This window comes from Leptonychotes weddellii, chromosome 6 (assembly GCF_054177405.1).
Source record: "Leptonychotes weddellii isolate Sample4059 chromosome 6, ASM5417740v2, whole genome shotgun sequence".
NCBI lineage: Eukaryota > Metazoa > Chordata > Mammalia > Carnivora > Phocidae > Leptonychotes > Leptonychotes weddellii.
In genome coordinates, this window is record NC_138374.1 from 81,689,131 (window position 1) to 81,711,985 (window position 22,855).

Below are 22,855 nucleotides of genomic sequence, written 5' to 3' on the forward strand. Positions count from 1 at the left end.
CACCTTCAGTTTTGGTATGAACCTTCTTTACCTGGCCTGAGGCATCATTCAGGATCATCGAAACTCTGGCCAGTACCCTGAAGTCGGCCTGACAGGTTTTTAGGGCTGAGGCAATGTCTTGACAGTCAGGGTACACACACAAGAAGTAAAACCCCAGACGGCACACGGATACCCCTAGAAAGTCAGTTTACGAAGTTAGGGCACCCCAAGCAGGGTACCCGGGTCAGGCAGTCCAGGTTAAAAGGCCCCCACCCAATGCGCTTTCTCTCTGGGAGTGAGCACTGTGGGCTTGCTCTAGACCGAAGATTTTTGTCCTGTCAAAGTTGGTATGCTGCAATCTTAACCTGCAACATGATGGTCTGTGGAAGGGGGGCCTCTGGGAGGCGGTCAGGTCATGAGGGCCGAGCCCTCGTGAACAGGATTCGTGCGCTAACCAGGGATCTGAGCGCCCCCTCACCCTTCCTGCCACCCAAGGCCAGGGCAAGCAGCACCCTGTAACCCAGGAAGCAGACCTCACCAGTTGACCTCACCTTGATCTTGGACTTCCCAGCCTCCACAATGGTGAGAAATAAAGGTCTGTTGCTGAGAAGCCCCCCGGCCTGTGCTCTTGTGTTTGAGCTGCCCAAATGGATGAGAAGACAGGGCTTCTGCCCGAGGGTTTCTAATCTAGCCTGAAAAACTGGCTGAATCTTGGTTTCAGAGGGTCTGCCTAGAGACGGTCAGATCCAAACAGTTGTTTGTCTGCGACACCAGGTTACCGGCCTTGCGAGCGTGGAAGACGTGTGGGGTGTCGTGTATGGAAAGTGTAGGAACAGGGCAACAGCTGGCTGAACTCCAAGTTGCAGCAGCTCAGAAAGGCAGAATGCAACATTTTTCTTTAGGACAAGGGGAGGTGCAGTGTTGAAAAACAAAGGTTATCAAGGCCTCCCTCTTCCTCTCTCCTCTCTAGCTGCCAGGGTTTGGGGTTTCTGTTTGTCGTCGTTACAAAATCAGTGTGTGCCATTTAGCAATCCTAACTTTACACTTTAAAAATTATCCCCTGCTCTCATCCAGCCCTTTTTTGGTCTGGAAAGGATGTACACAAGAGGGACAGAGTTCTTGCTGGAAATATTTTTATGTAACTGAACTAGACAGGCGCATCATGTTAGGGATTCGTCAGGATAAGATCCGGAGTTTTCAGAAAACTTCAAAATGGGTTTATACAGTGACTCCCTCCCTCTACCCTGACCACTTACATAGCGAGCAGCCTAGGGAAGCCGCCCGGCGTCTGCGGACAACTGCACTTGGTAACCGCACGGCCCTGCTAAGGAGCGTGCAGCGGGAAGTGGGAGGAGGGCGTCTGGCTGCTATCCCCTGGAGCCTCGGTGGGACATGCATTGGAAGTGGGCGGGGGTTCACAGTCCTGGTGATGTGCTTTCTCCCCACTTGCAGTTTTGGCAAGAATCACTGGTTAGGGATTCAATCAGTCCCTGTATTAGAAATGCGAGCCGATGAGCAGCACAATACAGCCGGTCCCGGCGGGGAAAAGCCCTTTCCGGTGGGCACCTGCAAGTAAGCCAGACGGGTCGGTCAACGTCCGTAAGGCTTTCATAGCATAGGGCTCCGCAGACGGTGTCCTGACCTGCAATGGTCCCCGAGGAGAAGCCCTGTTCCCTGAGCCTCTACCTTTCAGTCTGCAGGGAGGGTAGTAGACAGCGCCGGGTTTCAGCCTATAAGTCAAGCCATGGCAATTAGGGTTGTGAATTCAGGATTTCAAAAAAAAGGCCAGGGCTTTTCTTCGGCAGGAGTAAAGTCAAGATGCTGCAGGGCCAGGGAGCCATGTTTCTAAGTTCAAGCAACATGCAAGGTTTCCCTAAGCCTTTTTTAAAAACCCAATACAAAATATGCACATCGGGCTGGAAAATCAGCAGCCTTGATGGGTCAGACATCTGATTTTACAGGAGCTCATTAGTATCTAAAAACTGCTTTTTAACACTCTGAAGTCCACCTGGAAATGGTCTCTCTTTGTATGTTGTCTCCCTTTTCCCAGAGGCCGTAATACGCAAAAATCATAGTAAAAATCTCAGCTGTGGAGACACATTCTCATTTCATTATCGAAGACTTAAACTCCATCCACTCTATGGCTGCAAAAAGCAAGGAAGTTGTGTCCCACTAACCCTTTCGCTTTGCAGCATTCCCCGAGTGAGACAGTCCCTGTATCCTCTATAAAATTACATGCACAGAACGTTTTATGCCAATTCCTATCCTACATCTATAGATGCAATAATCACAAAATACAATTCTTTCCTCATTGCAAAATTACTCACACTGTCCCAGCAATAAACTTAGCCATGACAGAGGTTGCAGCCGTCCGGCGAGATTCCAGCTGGGATGGGGCGGGGATGCCTCAGCAGCAGCTCAAGCATTAGTGTGGTATCCCCCCTACTCCCGTGCTTACTTGGCTCGGGCCTGGAAACTTTTTAATCATGTTCCCTCCCACTTGGAGAGAGCAACACAAAGGTTTAGCATTTCTGGCTGCCCCAAAACTCAACTTTGGGAACTTGGGGGCTTTTCTTTTCTCTTCCTGCCTAGAGGAGAGGACAGACCTCAGGTATCACCTGGGCTACACTTCGTCCCCCTCATGCCTGCAGCCCGGGTGAAACAGCCAGGGCATCCAGTGCGCCGGGTCTTCGGGGCTGGATCGACCATTCCTAACTGCGTAGGTAGCTTCCCCTGTCACAAGGGATGGTGGCCCGGCTGCCCCTATATACTCTGGATGGGTGACAGCCACCTCGTCTGTCAAACGAGGCGACTGGACTGGGTGCCAGCTACTATCTATGCCGATTTTAACATTCTATGGATCCCTATGGATCCCTGGATGCATTCCCTACACGTGCGGTCCAGAAGGACCTGAACCACCTTCTCTCGTTCCTGAGAGGCAAGCAGGTCAGCTCTACGGTATCAGCGCATCTACAAGACTGGAGTCACGGCCGGACGAATCGTCAGGGCTCACATGAACATCAAGATGCTGACTCTGGGCGCCGCGGTGGGGTGCAGACGATGTGAATCACGAGCCCTCCGTGCTGCGGGTGTGGGACACATCCAAGAAGCGTGGTACCCCACCGCGGGCCGGTCCGAGAGTCGTGCTCTGGAAGCCACAAGGGCCGGGGAGAGGGCCAGCGAGCCAGGCACTCGTGCACAGGCCACGGAGGCGGACAGGCCACCGAGGCGGCGGCTCCGTCTGTCCTGCCTGCTGTCCAGGTCCTGTGGGCCCGACGCCGCCCCTGCCTCCAGCCGCCGAGTGCTAGTTAATTCTCTCGACCTTATTTCCTAATCTTGTGATTTCTTCCCTCCATTTTCTGTGTTCAGGCCTTCCGATTCTGATCTAGCCCTGGTCTCCTGCTTGGGAGTCAAGAACGGGGAAGGCAAGTAAGTGCCTGTGTGTGAGTTGGCAGAACGAAATTTCCAGAGCAGTGAAAGGAACGACTTATTAATAATTTTAAGAGCCAGGAAAAAAATTCACACTGGCAACTAAAACAGAGAAAGAAGAATCTGGTGGCTGAGAGGCAGCAAGTTCCAGGCTGTAATAAGACGAACTGGAACCGGAGGAGATGATTATCTGTGCGCACTCCACCCACGGCCATGTGGTGATCGATGTCACGGTCGGAACCCACGCTCATTCATACCGGACACAGAGCACCGCATGCTCCCCGACGCGAGGGGTTGGGAAAGCGGCTGACAAGAGCGGCCAGCGACGACGCTCCGGGTGTTCTCCGCCTGAAGGGCCGAGGAGAAAACAGACTCACCTCCGACAGGGCCGAGGAGAAGTGATTGCAGTTCTTGTGCATCAGGTGGTAGGCGTTGCCCTTGTACTCCTTCCCCAGCTCCTCCACAATCTTCTCGATGTCATCCTCCAGGAAGTCTGTGCTCCCTAAAACTACAGCTTCTCTTGAAGAACAGAAAGAAAGAGGAAAGAAACAAACACGACTGTGTGAGTTTTAAGTATTTCTAAAGAGCATGTTCAAAGACTTGCTTATTTCCAGGAATATTCTGACTGGCATAACAAAGCCGAGTTAATGCAATATGACTAAAAGGTACATGAGATACTTTTAAAAGTTCTGTTGAGTTTCTACTTTTCTACAATAAACTCCTAGGTACGTTACTTCTGAATCATACAAATGCAAACCTGGTCATTTTCTTTATGAAACAGTGTGTCGTATATTAAAAATGCAACAATACATTATTTTTACAAGCACTGGGTAAGCAGTCAGGTTATTAGAGAACCAGACTGGTGCTGCAAATACTCCTGCTCATTATACCGGCCGTCAAAGAGCTGGCCACAGTCTCATCCAAAAACAGTCTTTTATGTCATCTATTTCTGTGCCACCATGAGATGAACTACCAAACAGCTAATTTTTTTTTTTTTTTACAGGATTATAAAACTAACCAACCAACAAACCCCCCAATTAAAAAATAAACACCCTCCACCTGACCCCCAACTACTACCCTGGAAATGCAATAGACATTATCCAATAGAAAGCAGAATTTTAGTCAGATACAAGTTAGGCATCCAAGAAAACTGAAAATACTTAGAAAACCCTTTTATCTAGTAGTCCTATTAAAAGGGAAACCTAAGGAACAGACTCAGGACGGCATTATAGCAAATCAGTGATAGGCCAAGAAAACCATGAACTTAGTAGTGATAAAAATGTGTAGCCCTTGGGGCACCTGGGTGGCTTAGTCGGTTAAGTGTCTGCCTTCGGCTCAGGTCATGATCTCAGGGTCCTGGGATCGAGTCCCGCATCGGGCTCCCTGCTCACTGGGGAGTCTGCTTCTCCCTCTGCCTACCACTCCCCCTGCTTGTGCTCTCTCTGTCAAATAAATAAATAAAATCTTCAAAAAAACCCCAAAACTGTGTAGTCCTATCCTGAATTTTCAGGTTAGAACCTCATTTTACTACTTTTTACTTGGCAAGTAAACAATCATAGGCCCAAAAGTTTCTTTAAAACTCCTTGAACCTTAGGTTCTAAATATCTCTTCAAATACAAACCTTAATTAAGAAATAGAAATCTGATTGTTAAGCAAATTCTCAGTGCTGCTGACTACACATAAGGCTCCAGAGTATTTTGGTGTATCAAAACATGTGATACACACACCTTAATAACAGTTTCTCAGCTAACTAATTGGTCAGTTATTTCAAATGTATAAACAGTGTCCCTTTCATTGGGAAAATGAAAAGATTAAAAAAATAAAATCCTACCGAATGGGGCACCTGGGCGGCTCAGTTGGTTAAGTGTCCCGACTCTTGATTTTGGCTCAGGTCGTGAGATCGAGCCCTATGTCGGGCTCCACACTGAGTGAGGAGACTGCTTGGGATTCTCTCTCTCCCTCTGCCCCTCCCTGCCCTACTCGCACTCTCTCTCAAAAAAAAAAAAAAAAAAAGAAATCCTCCCGACCATTTTTTTTTTCTCTTCATGTATTTTATTTAAAAAATTTTTAACTTTGAGTGGACACCCAATGTCACATTAATTTCAGGTGTACGCAGAGTCAACAGCCCTGTATGCTCTGCTTACCACCAGGGTAGCTACCACCCGAAAAATGAAGACATTTGTAACAGTCTTGGGGAGGCCACAAGAAAACCATCTTCCGTCCCCCGCCGCGTGGGACGTCCAGGGGATGCATTACTACATACAAATACAAAAGTCTTCTAAAGCAGAACCCAAGTTACACCAAGGTAAGAACATTTTCAAAGTACACAAGGTAACTTACGTGGGTCCTGAATAAAAGTAACAGACTAGTTATTTCAGGCACTTCATCTGGCTGATTCCCATCTTTATACAAACTTCAGATAGATTCAATTTTAAAGAAAGTGTCAGCAACTAAAACGTTGAAGAAACATTTTAACTTCCTAGATTTTCATCTACAGGATGAATTCTGTATGCCTGAAAACAAGCTTTGGCACCTAAGACAGTGTAATAAAAATTGTCCTCCCTACTTACTTAAATTTAAATGTTTCTCCTAGTTCAGAAGCATTTCCTGGGGAAATTTCAAATATTCCAGAAAAGGGGTAAGGATGGCCACCATAAGCAAATTCTGAAAAGAGAAAACTCATGATTTTTAGTATTTATCACACAAAACTTAACCAGAATGCTGAATTAGTTTTAATAAATGATGAGGATAATAATGATACCATCTAAGTATTTTCCAGGTTATCAATACTTTCACAAACATCTCATTCAGCTGTTACTCGTACACAACAGTTGATACAAAAGGCCTGAAACCAATAACGAAAGACACTCAAAGGTGATCCTGACTTGTCCATTTATTTCGTGTACGCTGACGAGAGCAGAGTGACTAACACTCACAGATGAATGAGGTCTCTCTGCCTAGCGATCGTGCCAAACTAAGTGGGTGGTCCGTGCTGTGTTTTGTCTTTTTCTAAATTAAAGTGATCAAATGTTAAACTTACACTTCACTGGAAAAACTGTCTAATAATGATTTTGCACGGCTCCTGGGTTGAAGACTCTTGGTTTATCTTTGAATAAGAGTGAAACATTAGCAAGCCTGAAAAACTGAATTCCATTCCCCTCATTCAAGAAAAATTAAGCTGCCAAATTAACACATTACACCTACTCACACACACTCTCCACAGCAAATCTCTGAGCCAGGAGAGGACGACTTGTGCTACAGGCTCACGAGATCTCAACTCTCATCCAGAACAGAAGCAGAGATGCTCTCAGATAAGGAAGGAACTAAAATTCCTGGGAGGAGATACTGAAGTGGCAAATTGTGGTGGACTTATTTTCAAAATTACAAATGTTCAAATTAATCTCATTGCTTAAAATTTATTAAATATAATCATGAAAGGTCAAAGAATAAGGCAGATACCAAGTTTACTTTTGATCCAGACCTTCCAGAGAAAAAGAAAGGACGTGGATAAGAAATAAAGCGTCTGGCATTCAATTGTGAAACAGTAAAAATTATCTTAATGATAGGATTTTATAAAACATTGTAGATAGTCAGGTTAGATATGGAAAGATAATGTTTTCATTTTTTACTTCCTCAATTCCAGCAAGAAAAGTTGTCGAGCCATTTATTCATTTATTCAAGAAGTGTCATTCACTTTCTGCAAGATATTGACCTTAGCTTGGCTAAGCTTCTGTGAACATGTTCAGACCATGTTTCTAATTATTCCTAAATCATTTTATGGAGGGGAGCAATGATTAGACAGGTGAAAGAATACTGGGCTAGGAGGTAAGAACACTTGGGTTCAAGTCCTCGTTCAATTAATTAGTAGTAGGACTGTCAGCAGAGCTGAGCTTGGGCTTCTTCGTTTGCAACATGGAGAAACTGCCACATGCCTCCATGTCCTTCTCTACATCAGAGCAGCATGATCATGTGGCTCAGAACTGCATGGCACTTAAAAGACTGTAACACACCACAGAAATTCAGTTAAAAAGGAACACACACAACTTTGGCAAAAGCCGAATCAAACAAGGGAGCAAACCCACAGACGATGATACCACCCGCAGCAACACTCTGACCACTAAACTCTTTCGGCAGGAGCCTCCTTGCTTTGGGGGGTTATTTGGTAGATGTAACCTATCCACTGAGACGGTGCTTACGTGGCGGATCTTTATAGCAAACATTTTCTATGCTACGCTGCAGCCAGAAGCAGCTAATGTGGAACGTCAGGAGGGGACAGTATAAACGCCACCCTGACACACAGGAAATGAGCCTTCTCCTCGTATTCGCGAAAGCTGGTCTGTAGCCTCCACAGGTTACTCTGGGTAGACTGCAATCACATGTTCTTAGAGGTCTTGTACAAAGACTGCCTGAGGCAAATAAAAGACATTTCTGCTACAGGGTGAGTTTATGATGCAAAATAATATGTTCCTACAACCCTGCTGGAACTGGCAATGTGGTCTGTGTTATGCAGACCATTACTGCTTACAGTTTGATCTGGAGGAAATTATCCTGCACCCACGGTGGGAATTAGAACCATGGAAAAAGCTGCTGAAAACAAAGCTGCTTGGTTTGAGTGGCTCCTGTCATATTTATAATAAAGGGCCACGAAGAATAAAAGGGCTGAGTTAATGACAAAGGCCATCACTCCTGAGCAAAAAGTCAGATGTAATCAAGGGCGGGATTTGCTCAGTGATATTTTTAAACTTTGTAATGACACACTTGCAAGTCTATAAAAAAAATTTAATACTGAAATTCCCTCAGGAAATTGGCATTTCAAGTTTGACACTCTAGCACCAACTCATCTCCAACCATAATGACTGGTTTTCAACATGCAATGTTTCTTAGGATCTCCAATATCTGTTAGCACAAAACTGTCATGGTAAAACAATCCCAAAAGGCAAGTATTTTTTAAGACCCTGTATTTGGAATAAAAGATAACTACATGAATGTACGGTCATGTACTACAGTACTTTCTCCCCAAACACATTCAACTCCAGGCATTTTCCCAAGATGGTGTAAACAAATATGGGAAGATGTTTCTCCTACTTTCTGCAATAAAGGATGGAAGCAGCTGAAAAGAGAGGAAGGACTATGGATATGAATTGCAAGTCCTTTGAAAGAAAACAATCTTCAGAAAGTCTATTTAGACTGTGTGTACACGTACCTCTGCCATATACTTCAATTCCCGAATGAAAAACGCCAATTCCGATAGATGAGGTGTATTCATTCATCCAGTACTAGGAAAAAAAGAAGAGATTCAGAGTGTCTGTCCGTTTAGCATTTAACTCCACATGATAGGAGACTACTGCCCCCACATCCTTCACAGAATATTCAGGCCTTTCAAACTCCATCTTGTAGTATTTTTCCTTCTGGCCCCAAACTCAACAATAGTGGCTCATTTGGTCCTATCTCTGCACCTGTTCTTGTAGGATGTCCCAGGTGGAATGCCCTCCTGGGTCAAAATGACTGCCTCAAGTTGTAAAGCCTTGGGCACAAGCCATAAAATCTAAACCTGGGCAGGTTGGGGGAAAAAATGGATCTAAAAGCTCTCCTGTGACTTAAAAAAAAAAAAAAATCACATATAATGTATGCTTTTATATCTATTTTTCCTCCACCTTAAGCCTTCCCTTTCACTCTCTGGTGAGCTCCCCGAGGACTGGGATATTGTACTCTTTCAAAAACGTTTGGAAAAGACATATAGATGGCATGTATGTCCTAATTCAGCTCAAAGTTTGATGACGATAACACAGGAACAAATCATACGAGGCACAAAGGCTACCACAATCTTCTTACCATTGACATGCAGTTAACATTCCCAGAAAAGGTAGTATCTGAATTGGGTTTTTAGGAACAAATGAGATTTCCCCAGATAGAAAATGTGGGGAGTGTGGTGGAGTGGAGGGGAATGGGGAGAAATGTCTGGAAGGGCGAAGAGGGTACACCAGCATCATGATGTGAATATCTGGGGGTGACTATGGAGGGGTGCAAGGAGGACTGGAGAGGGTTTACCTAGAAGAAAGTAGTAAATGAGTCAACAGCTCATTAAACAAACACTTAGGCAACACTTAACAGTGTTACAAACCCATTAAGTTTCTTCTAGGTTAGAGGATAGATAATTTGTCTTTAATTTTTCTAGGTTTATTCAAGTCTTATAGCCTTAGTTCCAGACCCCTAGCCAGTTTCTTCCAGACATCGGGAAGTGCATGTTCGCATATATTGCTGGAGGAAGCATAAATGGTAAATGTCAATTTATTTTGTCCTAAAATGTACCTGGAAGAAAAATTAAGCAATAATAAACAAGAAATATTTGAAAAAGAACAAGGAACTTTCTCATCTAGATATTAATATACTCATTCACAGGATGGTACTGCTTTAGAACAGATCCTTGCATGTGTAAGAATCTGGTGTATGATAAAGGTGGTGTTTATGATTAAAGATAAAGGATAAACTATTAAAAATGTGGTGACAAAACTCATGCATAAAAATATATTTCATGTATCTAAAAATTCTGGTGTGTCTAAGAATCATCATAGAGAAGAAAATAAAATAGACCAAAAAAAAAAAATTTCTTAGATGGGAAAAGATGACCTAAGTAAAGCAAAACCTAGAATTTCTACAGGAAAACCACAGATACTCAACAAACACTTCCAATTTTTTATTTGTAAAACCACATGAACAACATCAAAAGATAAACAAGACACAGGGAAGAAGAGATTAGAATGACAATACGTCTTGCTCTCTACCAGACTCCATTTGGTTCCTGATTTTGGACAGCCTAACTTTGTATGGCAAGTTAGGAATGTTTTTATCTGAATTGATTTGATTTTGGATGCCGCAGTGAGGGTACATACAAAAAGGGATTTCTCAAGACTTTATCCAATCTACTTAATTCCACAGTTTAGGTAGCAAAAATTCAGACAGCAAGGGATACCTTATACAAAAGCTCCATTAAAATAACCCCCACAGGGATGCCTGGGTGGCTCAGTGGGTTAAGCATCTGCCTTCGGCTCAGGTCATGATCCCGGGGTCCTGGGATCGAGCCCCACTTTGGGCTCCCTGCTCACTGGGGAGCCTGCTTCTCCCTCTCCTCCCCACTTGTGTGCTCTCTCTTGCTATCTCTGTCTCTCTCTCAAATAAATAAAAATCTTAAAAAAAAAATAACCCCTGTAGACAAGTGAGCAATCATAGAAGAAATTAGTGGTTAACAAACACGAACTAACATTTTCATTAGTAAACAGAAAAATACTAATGAAAACAGTAAGCTACCAGTCTTTTTTTAATCCATCAGATTGGCAAATATAAAAAATATTGCTAAATATTGCTGGTGTTGGTAAGGGTATGAGGAAGCTCCCACTGAAGTGTGAATCAGTAACAGTTAATTAACCATTATACCTCTTGGGAATCTATTCTACAGAAATTCATAAACATATGCAAAGACATATTCTGGGATATTAATTGCAGTTGTCTGTAATAATGAAAACCTAGAAACAACACAAATATCAGTAATGGAATGGTTAAATAAATTACGGTAAATCTGTATTATGAACTATCATCCAGCTACTAAAAGAGTAGCTATGTATAACTCGATACATATGGACATAAAAAGATACCTAAGACATATAAGGTAAAACACCAAGTACGATACGTTTGCATATTTGCAAAATAAAGAAATAAATATGCCCTTTGTGTATATTTGGTGCTAAATATGGAAAAATACAACAAAACTGCCATCAACTACAGCAAAAGAAAGTTTGAAGGCTACAGATCGAACTGTTAACAGTTTGGGAAAGGGGTGCAGATATAGCAGGGGAGGGAGTGGAACAGTAGAAAGGGATACTTTCACTTTTACCTGAAAAATCTGAACAAAATCTGTATTTATTGAGGTGTAATTGACATACAATGTTATATTAGTTCCAGGTATAGAATACAGTGATTTGATATTCACATACATTGTGAAATGGTCACCATAATAAGTCTAGTTCCCATCTATCACCTTACAATGTTAATTCTATGCTACTCACCATATTTCCCGCACGGTACAATATATCCCAATGACTTATTTATTTTATAACTTGGAAGTATGTACTTCTTCTTCTATTCTCTTCACCCATTCTGCCTTCCTACTGCCAACCACCCTCCCCTCTGGCAACCACCACTCTATTCTCTGTATCTATGAGTCTGGGTTTTGTTTTTTTTTTAGATTTCACACATAAGTGAGGTCATGCAGTATCTGTCTTTCTGTCTGCCTTATTTCATTTATCATATTACACTCGAGGTCCGTCCATGTTACTGCAAACAGTAAGACTTCATTCTTTTTCATGGCTGAGTAGTATTTACATACTACTACTCCTATGCCTGAGTTATCTATAAATCAATCAAATTTTCTTTAGCCATTCATCCACAGATGGACAGTTAGGTTGTTTCCATTATCTCAGTTATTGTCAATAAATCTGCAATGAACACAGGAATGCATACAACTTTTTGGATTAGTGTTTTCATTTTCCTTTGATAGATAACCAGTAGTGGAATTTCTGGCTTACAAGGTTGTTCTCTTTTTAATTTATTGAGGAATCTACAGACTGTTTTCCATGGTGGCGGCACTAATTTACATTCCTACCAATAGTGCAAGAGGGCTCCCTTTTCTCCACATCCTGTTATTTGCCTTTTTGATAACAGCCATTCGACAGCTGTAAGGTGATATCTCATAGTAGTTTTGATTTGCCTTTCCCCGATGATCAGTGATACTGAGCATCTTTTCATGTACCTGTATGTCTTCTCTGGAAAAACATCTATTCAAATCATCTGCCCATTTTTAAATCATACTGTTTTTTGCTACTGAGTTGTGTTAGTTCTTTACATATATTTTCTCCCATTCAGTAGGTTGCCTTTTCATGTTGTTGATAGTTTCCTTTACTGTGCAGAAGCTTTTTAGTTTGATGCAGTTCCACTTGTTTATTTTCGCTTCTGTTGCCCTTGCCTTTGGAGTCAGATCCAAAAAACCACTGCTAAGACCAGTATCAAGGAGCTTATCACCTCCTATATTTTGAGGAGTTTCGTAATTTTAGGTCTTACATTCAAGCCTTTAATCCATTTTGGGTTGATTTTGTATATGGTATAAAATAGTGTTTCATTCTTTTGCATGTAGCTGTCCAGTTTTCCCAATACCATCTGTTAAAGAGACTGTCCTTTCCCTATCTCTATTCTTGCCTCCTCTGTTGTAAATCAATTGACCAAAAATACATGGATTTATTTCTGTGGGCTCTATTCTGTTCTAATGATGTATGTGTCTGTTGTTATGCCAGGACCATACTGTTTGATTACTATAGCTTTGTAGTATAGTTTGAAATCAGGGAGAGTGATATCTCTGGCTTTGTTCTTCTTTCTCAAGATTGGTTTGGCTATTCAGGGTCTTTGTGGTTTCATACAAATTTTAGAATTATTTCTAGTTCTGTGGACAATGTCATTGGAATTTTAATATGGATTGCACTGAATCTGTAGATTGCTTTGTGTAGTAGGGACATCTTAATGTTATTATTTCTTTCAGTCCTTGAGGACAAAATCTTGCTTTCTATTTCTCTAATTTTTTTCACGAATGCATTATAGCTTTCAGTGTATAGGTCTTTCACCTCTTTGGTGAAATTTATGCCTGGGTATTTTATTCTTTTTGATGCAGTTGTAAATGGGATGTTTTCTTGATTTTTCTTTCTGATACTTTATTAGTGTATAGAAACACAACTGATTTTTATACATTAATTTTGTATCCTGCAACCGGACTGAATTCTAACAGTTACTTGGTGGAGTTTTCCATATATGGTATCATATCATCCACAAATAGTGACAGTTTTGCTTCTTTGTCTCCAATCTGTATGCCTTTTATTTCTTCTTCTTGCCTAATCACTACGACCAGGAATCCCAAAATGATGTTGAATAAGAGTGGTGAGAGTGGGCATCCTGGTTTTGTTCCTGATCTTAGAGAAAAAGGAGAACCATGTTCATGGTCACATGGTCTCAAAGTATTGAACCCCACATTTCTCTAAATTATAAGGAAAAAGATACCTTTGAAAATATGAAAAAAAATATTGTGACTATCACCTATGTGGGTGATTAAACAGAGTATCATTGATAGCTGGACAAACTGATGTTATGCGCCTCCCGATGTGATAAAATAGGCCACAACATTTCCTTTGTTAGTTTTCTTGTCAGATGTGTTTAACAGAATATAACCATAAGAAAAAAAATCAGTACGTCTGGACTGTGGGGCTTTTTGTAAGAAAAGTAACCTGGTCTTTTAAGAAATAGTGACATAAAAGTCAAAAGAAGAGTGGCTATTCTTTAAAGAAGATGAAAAAATTATGACAATTAAATGCAATGAAGGAACACTGTATCTTAGGTTAAATCCCCCTCTCCCTAAGACATTATTAGGGGAAATATTAATCAATGGAAAATTTCTTGGGTGTGATAACAGTACTGTGGTTAGGTAGAGAATGTCTTATCAGGAAATAACATGTTGAAGTATTTAGAGATGAAATGCTGTAACGTTTGTGACTTATTTTCTGTATGGGTGTGAATGTGAATATGTACGCGTAGGAGAGGGTATGAGAAAGCAAATACAGTTAAAAACTGGTGAATCTAGGTGAAGAGTATACAGATTGTACTCTTCTTTCAAGTTGTTTTTTTTTTTTAAGTCATAAACATTTTGAAAATAAAAAGTTAGGGGGAACCGAAGAGAATGATCTAGTCCTCGCCTCCTTACAACAGAAGAGGATGCTTTTCCATGTTTCTTGCTATCCTCCTATTTTCTCTCCCTTTTCAGAGGAAGAGAGTAGAAAATACCACAAGGTGATCATGCTAGTCTGCATAAAAATTTTGCTAGTCTTTTCCAGTCAGTGGTTTCCTTGGCAGCCAACTTCTCTTCGACTTAAACTGCCTTTTCCATTTGAAAAATTCCATTGTTTATACTGTTTGCAACCAATAATTTGGTCTGTATACTGCTGACTTCCTTAACAACAGCACCGACAGGCTTTTGTTCTGGATGCAGACAGCTCTACTTTAAAGGTGACCTTTTCTCTTTTTATAGTGTGAGCTTCTCTTCCAAAATATAGAATATTTTCCAAAAAGACATATATCCAAAATGGCTTGTCTGCAATAATCAAAAGGTTTTAAACTCTTAGAAAACTGAGCATTTATCTCCATTTAATGTCTAATATCACTTAACTTTAACAATTTATCTTTTAGTTGAACACTAAATAGTTTTCCAAAAGTGCTTTTATAATAAATTTCTATAATGGGAATCTAAATGTTTTATTAAGAGACAGAAAGGTTTTCATGAAACTAAAAATGATTTTTGGCCAGGGTGACTACGGGAATGCACTTCAGAGTGGGGATCTTGAACTCAGAAATCTTTTATTTTCTGCTCTTCCACAAATGAAAATAATCTCTCCCATGCTTAGAACTCCTTTAAGTTGCCCGGGTATGTACTCTACTACTTTAGAGTCTTAAACTTTCCTGTATTCAAGACTTTATATTCTAAAAAAGAAAAGGGTATGTTGTGACACATTTTTTGAGTTGGAAAATCTTTAAAATTAGAGAAACTTAAAAATGAGAGAGAAAAGTACTATCCAAAAATTTGGCTGTTCCTTTGGAATTCACTATAATGAGACCTGATCGATACAAGATTTCTCATGAAGTGCTGACGCACTACAGTGAAAAACAAATGCTTGACAGCTTTGCAAGTGTCAGCATCCACCTCCACTCTTGGACGCAAAGTTGGACAATCTGGTCAGGTGTTTTTGTTCAAGGTTTTAGGAAGCCTAGAAGTTGCTAAAAAAAGGCTGTCTCAACCCAGAGATATTCCTTTGGGTCTTATTAAACAGCAGAAGCCCCCCTCCTAACATCATTCCCCGCCCCCCCAAAGTCTCTGTCTTAATATTCTGTGTCAGGCAGGAATTAATGGTGGTGCTACTTACTCACTGTTAGCAGTAACAATGAGGGACTCAATAGTTCTTTTATTTTCATGTTTCTTTGTATATTCCATCCCTAGAAAGCCCCCAAATTTAGAGTTAACTTCTTTGTGAGATTAGGGTAACTATTTACTAGTTAGAAATCTATGAAGATACAGCTTTATGGACCTTACAGAAATTAAAGGATTATAAGGAATGCTATGAACAATCATATACCAATAAACTGATAACAGATGGAATGAACAAATTCCTGAAAAGACAAACTACCAGAACTGACTCAAGAAGAAATAAAATCTGAATTGATCTATAATAAATGAGAATGAAAGAAAAGAGAATAGATTGGTAATTTAAACTACCCACAAATAAAAGACTATGACCAGATGGTTTTGGTGAATTCCACCAAACATTTACTTATTTTTAAAATATTATTTATTTTAGAAGGAGAGAGAGAGAGCCCGTGTGTGAGTGGGAGGAGAGGCAGAGGGGGAGGGGGTAGAAGAGGGAGGGATCGGGAGGGAGGGAGAGAGAGAGAGAAAAGCAGACTCCCCACCAAGTGCAGAGCCCAACGCGGGGCTAGATCCCACAACCCTGAGATCATGACTTGAGCTGGAATTAAGAGTCGGATGCTTAACTGACTGAGCCACCCAGGCGCCCCTCCACCAAATATTTAAACAATAATCAGTACCAATTCTTCACAAACTACTCAAGGGAATATTTCCCAATTCATTCTATGAGGCCAGAATTAACTTGACACCAAAACCAGACAAACATCACAAGAAAGCTACAGAAAACTACTCAAAAATCCTCAACAAAATACTAGCAAATTGAATCCAGCAACATATAAAAAGGACTGACTATACACCATAAACAAGTGAGATTCCATTCCAGGAATGGAAGATGGGTTTAATATTAAAAAAATCAATTAATATAATATACCATACCAACAGAATAAAGGACAAGATCCACATGATCATCTCATTAGATGCAGATAAGCACTTGATAAAATCCAACACTCATTCCTGATAAAAACACTCAACAAACTAGGAATATAAGGGAACTTCCCCAGTCTGATAAAAGGCACCTATGAAAACCCACAGCTAATGTCATACTTAATGGTGAAAGACATAAGGCCTTCTTTCCCTTTCGGATCAGGAACAAAACAACGATGTCTGCGCTTGCCACTTCCAAGATACTGTACTGGAATTTCCAGCCAGGGCAATTAGAGAAGAAAAAGAAATAAAAGACACCCAGATTGGAAAAGAAGAAGTAAAATTATCTCTATCTGCAGATGATGTATTCTTGCATATAGAAAATGATAAGTCCACTAAAGAACTATTAGACAAGTTCAGCAAGATTACAGGGTACAAGATGAATACACAAACAACAACTGCATCTCTTATTAGCAATTAACAATACAGAGATGAAATTAAGAAAATTCCATCTACAGTTACATCAAAAAAGTATTTAGGGATATATTTAACAAAAGAATATAACTCTGCATCTGAAAACAATAAAACATTCCTAGCAGTACTACTTCTAATAGCCAACAAATGGGGACAATCTAAATGTCCACCAACTGATGAATGAACAGGGTCTGGTCTATCTATACAATGTGATATTATTTCTCAATAAAGAGGAATGGAGTACTGATGCATGCAATGGCATGAATGGCCCTTGAAAACATTATGCTAGGCCAGAAAAGACCACCTACTGTATGATTTCGTTTACATGAAATACCTAGAATAGGTAAATTTAAAAAATAGTATATTAGTGGTTACCTATAACTGGTAGGTTTGCAGGGAAATGGAAGTGATTGCTAATGGGATGGGGTTTCTTTTTAGGGTGAAAACAAATTTCTAATATGGTCCGTGATGACAGTTGTAGAACTCAGTGAATACACTAAAGTCCACTGAATCGTACACAAAGGGTGAACTGTATGGTATGTGAATTAAAAACCCGTTTTAAAAATGGTAGGAATAAAGGATGTACTAACTTGATGCAAACGGCCAAAGAGCCTATCATTTTATAGTTAGCAAACTTAAACACAAACTGTTCTATAAATAACATGTGCCCCCCAGGGATAAATTTTCCTTTAAATACAATACATACTTAGCTCCTTTGAAAAAAAAGGAAATATGTCATTATAGGAAAGTTTTCCCTCTGTTAGCAAAATGAAAACCAAGAAATTCATGAAGAAAAAAGTTTCCATTTCCCTGTTCTTAATCTAATAAATGGTCTAATATAAACTCTTCTTTGAGTGAAAGAAAATATACAGATAATAAATGTGGGACTTTTGACCAAAAAAACCCCCAAAAAACAGTTAAAAATACACTAGCGACCCGAAAACATTTTTTAATAACACAGAAGATGGTCCAATTAGTTCCTGAACTCTTATCTCCAGTCAGAAACCTTTAAATAGGTTACTTCTCAAATTACAGACTTCATTCCTAATTCCAGACAGCTGCCTTCAAAAACATGTAGAAACCAGGCTATACACAAATAACACATTGAGAACAGAAAAAAACCAACTCCAAATAGATGTATTCTGGTCAGCTACCAGAATGAACATATCAACAGCAGCACGTTGCTGCCAAAATTTTTAGAATTTACGTTATGAAGTAGATTCGATGTTTTTTCCTTTGGTGTGATTTTTTTTCTGAATGAATTCAGAAGAAAAGCCGGTAAAGCCTTCCAGGGAGAAGCTGTTGTGGAGAGAGATGCCCTCCAAGCGTTTCTGCTCCTGTCTGGGCTTCTGTGCTCTATTATTAGAGCACATGCCTAAAAGGCTCGATCTTCAAAAACTGGCCAAGCGGCTGGTGGAAGCCAGGCATTTAGTTCAAGGTCAGCGGGCCTTGGTGAGTCCTTCGGCCTCAAAGTCCTGCCCCAGGCTTTGCAGACAATACGGATGGTGCCTGTTTTAAGTGGGAATTCAGTAAGGTAACTGTAAACAAAAAAACAAAAAAACAAAAACCTATGTGGCAACGGAGCCTTTTACTGAATATTTCAGTTGTCAAACTTCCCTCACAGTGATTTATCAGCTATCCTCTCAAGATTTTTGAAAGTACTGGTTGTGTTTCTCAGTGCTTCTCCAACGTGGTTTCCATCCTTTGTCTTTACTTTAAAAAAGTATTTACTACCGTCGGCACATTTCACATAGAATGGCGTCTCTGTGGTGAAAATCTCCCTACGAAGCTCCACAGAGCTTCTCAAACCTATGTGGAAATTCCTGCTTTTGCAGAACACCATAAAACACTGACATCTTCTAAAAGAAAAAATATAAATATGCAACATGAAATCCCAGCCAAGAACACGCATGCATGGAAAACAAACAAACAGAACAAGCTGCGGAATTAGATACAATCGGATGTTAGCGAGACTTCTGTGAATTGTGGCTGGATACGTCTTTCACTGATTTTGTTGTCTAAATAGTAGCAGATGCCAAAGTCTACAATGACATACTTGGGAAAAATGGATAATGCAGAGCGGTCTTATCCCAAAGCCTTTCGCTGGACCTGGAGAAGCCCGCTTCTATTCCTAGAGCTTGGTGCAAGTGTAAGAGGACGGCTAACGCTCGGGGCTGTTCGAGAACCGTGGCTCCCAGATTTCTATGGCATGACTCCAGGGCCTGCCATCAGAGGCCAGGCTGTGTGACAGAGAAAGGACACAGAACCTCAGGGGCAGGTCCCCTAAAGGTGCCTAGATATCCCAGTCTACCCAGTGCTGAGAAAGACAGTCCCTCAGCAGATTCCATGAGAAATCAGATGTCTGCATTTGAAAGTTAATTTACTGTTCGATTCTTCTCAAGCCCTTCCTAACGTACCGAAGGAAAACAATAAGCCTGCCAGGAGCTACCACAAGATCGTCCCTCTCAAACCACCACACGAGAGCAGAGTCACCACAACGTCGCCACAGCAACCACCCACTAAATCATCTACACTGAGGATATCATTTGTCTGCTGACTCGAAGGCTCTCTTTCCCTCAGCGTCTAAAAGGAAGGCCCACCGTGTTCCTCCGTTCTGGGTTAGATCGCAAGGTCGTGGCTTCTGTTATATTCAACTTTCCTTCAGAGATCATGGCTCCGATAAAAAAAGGTCGGTCCAAGTTATGACAGCTCACACGAGTTGAAGCATCTGAACTACAGTGGAAAAGACAGTGTGGGTTGAGTGTCAGGAGACTGGAGCTCTTGCCTTGGTTTCTTCCTATACATACATATAACCTGTTTAAGGTACCCAATCAGTCTCAAAAAGTGTTTGATTCCAATTTAGATCCTGGAGCCAGAATGCCTTGATTCAAATTCTGGCCTTGCTATTTGCCAGTTGCACGACCTGGGGAAAGATGCTATCTTTTCTGTCCTTCTTTATAAAATGGGGATGAGACACAGCATCTACCCCAGGGGATGAGTGTAAGAACTAACTGACTATGTGTATAGACTTAGAAGACTGTCCGGCCCGTGGTAAGCCTAAGTGTTGTTGGTAGCAAACACATACACATACTGACCACATGATCCTTCCCTAATACTCTTGTTTTACATAGTGGGAAGGCACATGTAAATAAGCAGATTAGTTCTAGCTCTCTGTTAATTCTCACAATTTTCAAGAATCTTTGGGAGTTGATGTCAAATTATCAAGAGCAGTGACTCATTAAACTGAATGGCAAACAATGGCAGAATTAATTGGATTCTACTTTAAGACTCCTGCAAGCAATTATTTATATTCTTGAGAAGCACCATTTGAGTAAAAGGTCTCTGTAAGTGAGGCTATGGTTTCACAGGACGTTTAGATACTCAAGCAAGAGCACGAAGCTGAAGAGCTCACTTTGGCACTGGGACCTTAAGGCCCTCACTTCCTAAGTAAACAGACGAGGGCCAGGGACGGACCACTAACCCACGCCTACCTCTTCTGACACCAACCCCCGCCGCTGAAGTTTACAAGGCTTTTCAAAGCACTTTAAGTATTAATATAAGGTAAAAGGAAACACTTCATAGAAAAATTATCATCTTAAAATATGTGGGAAGGCAACAAATGCATAAATAAACTAGTTACTTTTGAACTCGATCTTGCCTTAATGCAAAAAACTGACCTTGGTATTTCCATTTATTATTATTATTTTTTAAGATTTTATTTATTTATTTGACAGAGAGACACAGCAAGAGAGGGAACACAAGCAGGGGGAGCGGGAGAGGCAGAAGCAGGCTTCCCGCGGAGCAGGGAGCCCAATGCGGGGCTCAATCCCAGGACCCTGGGATCACGACCTGAGCCGAAGGCAGACGCTTAACGACTGAGCCACACCCCCCATTTATTACTTTAAAGCACTGTTTACAGAAGTGACTTCACTGTGGCATATTATAGTCATATATTAAAATGTTACATTATTTCTGATAGAGAACTTTCATTAAACTTCATTTCAGTCAGTGATTTGCCTTATCAACTTAATAAAATTTTATGTTTCCTGTTTGAAAGCAGCAATGACAATAAATGCGATCTCTCTGGTCTGGAACTTAAAACATTTAATATAATCACTTAGGTCCTGGGCCTGACTTCCTTAAAATGATTTCAATATAAAGTGTGACTGTTTCCCCTAAAAATCCTAGAACCAGTGTTCATGCAGATTAAAGCAAGTGTTTTACTTACTTCCCATAAAAAGGTGCTTAGGGAAAAGAGAAGGCATTTCAATTATGGAGTTAAAAATTAAAAATAAACTGTGAGTAGTGGAGACTGTGGGGTAATTACTAGAGTGCGGACTCATGGAAAACTGTCCTCACTATTCACACTGTTGAACTAGCTCAGGAGGTCTTTTTGATACCACTGGGTTGAGTCCCAGATAATCCTACAGCAAATGCTATTTCATAGTAAATCATATTAAAATGCCATCTATAGAGCCTTAGCATAAGGCTAATCGTAAAGCAGAGTCAATAAAAACGCACTGAATGAGCGGAGATAGTCTAGTATCTTTTCCAGATGAAACCAAACACATCGGGGGCTATCTGTTAATTTGCGTTATGCTGTAAGAAAGATGGCATACCACATAGAGATCCTATTCCATTACTATTTCTAAGAAAATGTCCAATCTTTTCATTACCAGAGAATAGTATCTAAAATAAGCACATCACTCACTTTCTAGGTCTTAGGGGAAAAAACCCTGTATATTACAAAAACATTTTCATTATACCATTATCTATAAATTGTTGATAACGCTGGGTATTAAGCCGCCATCTCTGGAAGTAATCTCTCCCGATTAGAAGAGATTTGCCAGTATTTTTTTAGTCAGTAGTGTTTCAAGTTTTGTACATGTTCTGTCAAGTTTATTCTTTTTGAAACAATGTAACATACACGTGCACTAAAGTTCCGTAGGGTAATTCCCAGTTGCCTAGGACAGTCCCAGTTCACATTTGTTCACTCTTTTATTCTCAAGTCCCAGTTTTGATGATAAGTTTTAAGGTTGGCCCAAAGATGGCCTTTCTAAGGACTGTACTTTGAGATTTAAAAACTCCTAAGCACTGTCCTGGACTCAGGAGTGTGAGTATAGATACCTATGCATGTACGGGATAACCTAAAACCAAGGAAAATGTGGTGCTCTGCATTTCTTATGAAGCTAGTTTCCTCCTCCAATTTTAAAAATAAATCATCGTGCTTCTCAAAGGACCTAATTTTAGGACCCCCCCACAAGCTAGGCACAGGATCACTGTGAACTGTTAAGTTATTTAAAGGAGAATAGATTTTTAAAAGTCCAATCACTGGGCAACCAAATGCCCCTTGACTATATGTAAGACTAAACCTATTTTACAGAACCTACAGTTTGACTCTTCTAGTGATGAGAAATCTATGGGCTGGGTACTTGGTCCTGATACCACATCTGTACCAGAAAACCAAGTTCTTGGCAAATCTTCCCTATCTGGCGTTGGCTTTGGTTGTGCCTATGGCTGGTGTCCGATACTTCGGTAAAATCTTAAAACTTCTTGTATGGCCTACCTGTACTTAACTATCCCCCTGGACTGGGCTCTAAACTGGACGAGGCCTGAGACTGAGCCTTCTTGAACACTGGATCCTCCGTGCTGCCTAGGGCATTGTATTATACCTAGCAGAGCACTCAAATGCTTGATGAGTTGAAGCATCGCAGCAAGGAATTTGTAAAGCTTTCCCTTTATCTTGTTTTTAATTGTGGCCCATGGAAAAGAGCATCTCCACTCTTTTACTCACTCAAGCAATATTTATTGAACACCTACTATGTGCCAAGCACTAGCAACATAGAAGCAAACACGATGAAGTTCCTGTTTTCATGGAGCTTGTGTTCTTGAGAGGTGTCTTTTAAACTGTAGGTTGCAACCCATCAGAGGACCCAAAATCATTTTGGTGGGTTGCACCAGCATTATGAATGAAATATAATGGGGTAGAACTCAGCAGAGGACATGATCCAGAGCAAGGCTGTTTCCTGAACACTTGGTTTCTGT

General features: G+C 40.8%; 1 protein-coding gene across 4 annotated transcripts in view; it reads right to left on the reverse strand.

The window, feature by feature from the left end:
• DESI2 (desumoylating isopeptidase 2) overlaps positions 1-22,855 on the reverse strand; it is a 45,419-nt gene that overhangs the window by 5,340 nt on the left and 17,224 nt on the right. For 3 of the 4 annotated variants that reach the window (XM_081824479.1, XM_081824477.1, XM_081824478.1), the window contains exons 2-4: positions 8,612-8,684; positions 5,979-6,072; positions 3,786-3,927 (exon numbers count right to left, since the gene is read on the reverse strand). In XM_081824479.1, the coding sequence (XP_081680605.1) occupies positions 3,786-3,927; positions 5,979-6,072; positions 8,612-8,684 (309 nt within the window). The remainder of the gene's footprint in view (positions 1-3,785; positions 3,928-5,978; positions 6,073-8,611; positions 8,685-22,855) is intronic. The other variant, XM_081824480.1, reaches the window with a different exon arrangement.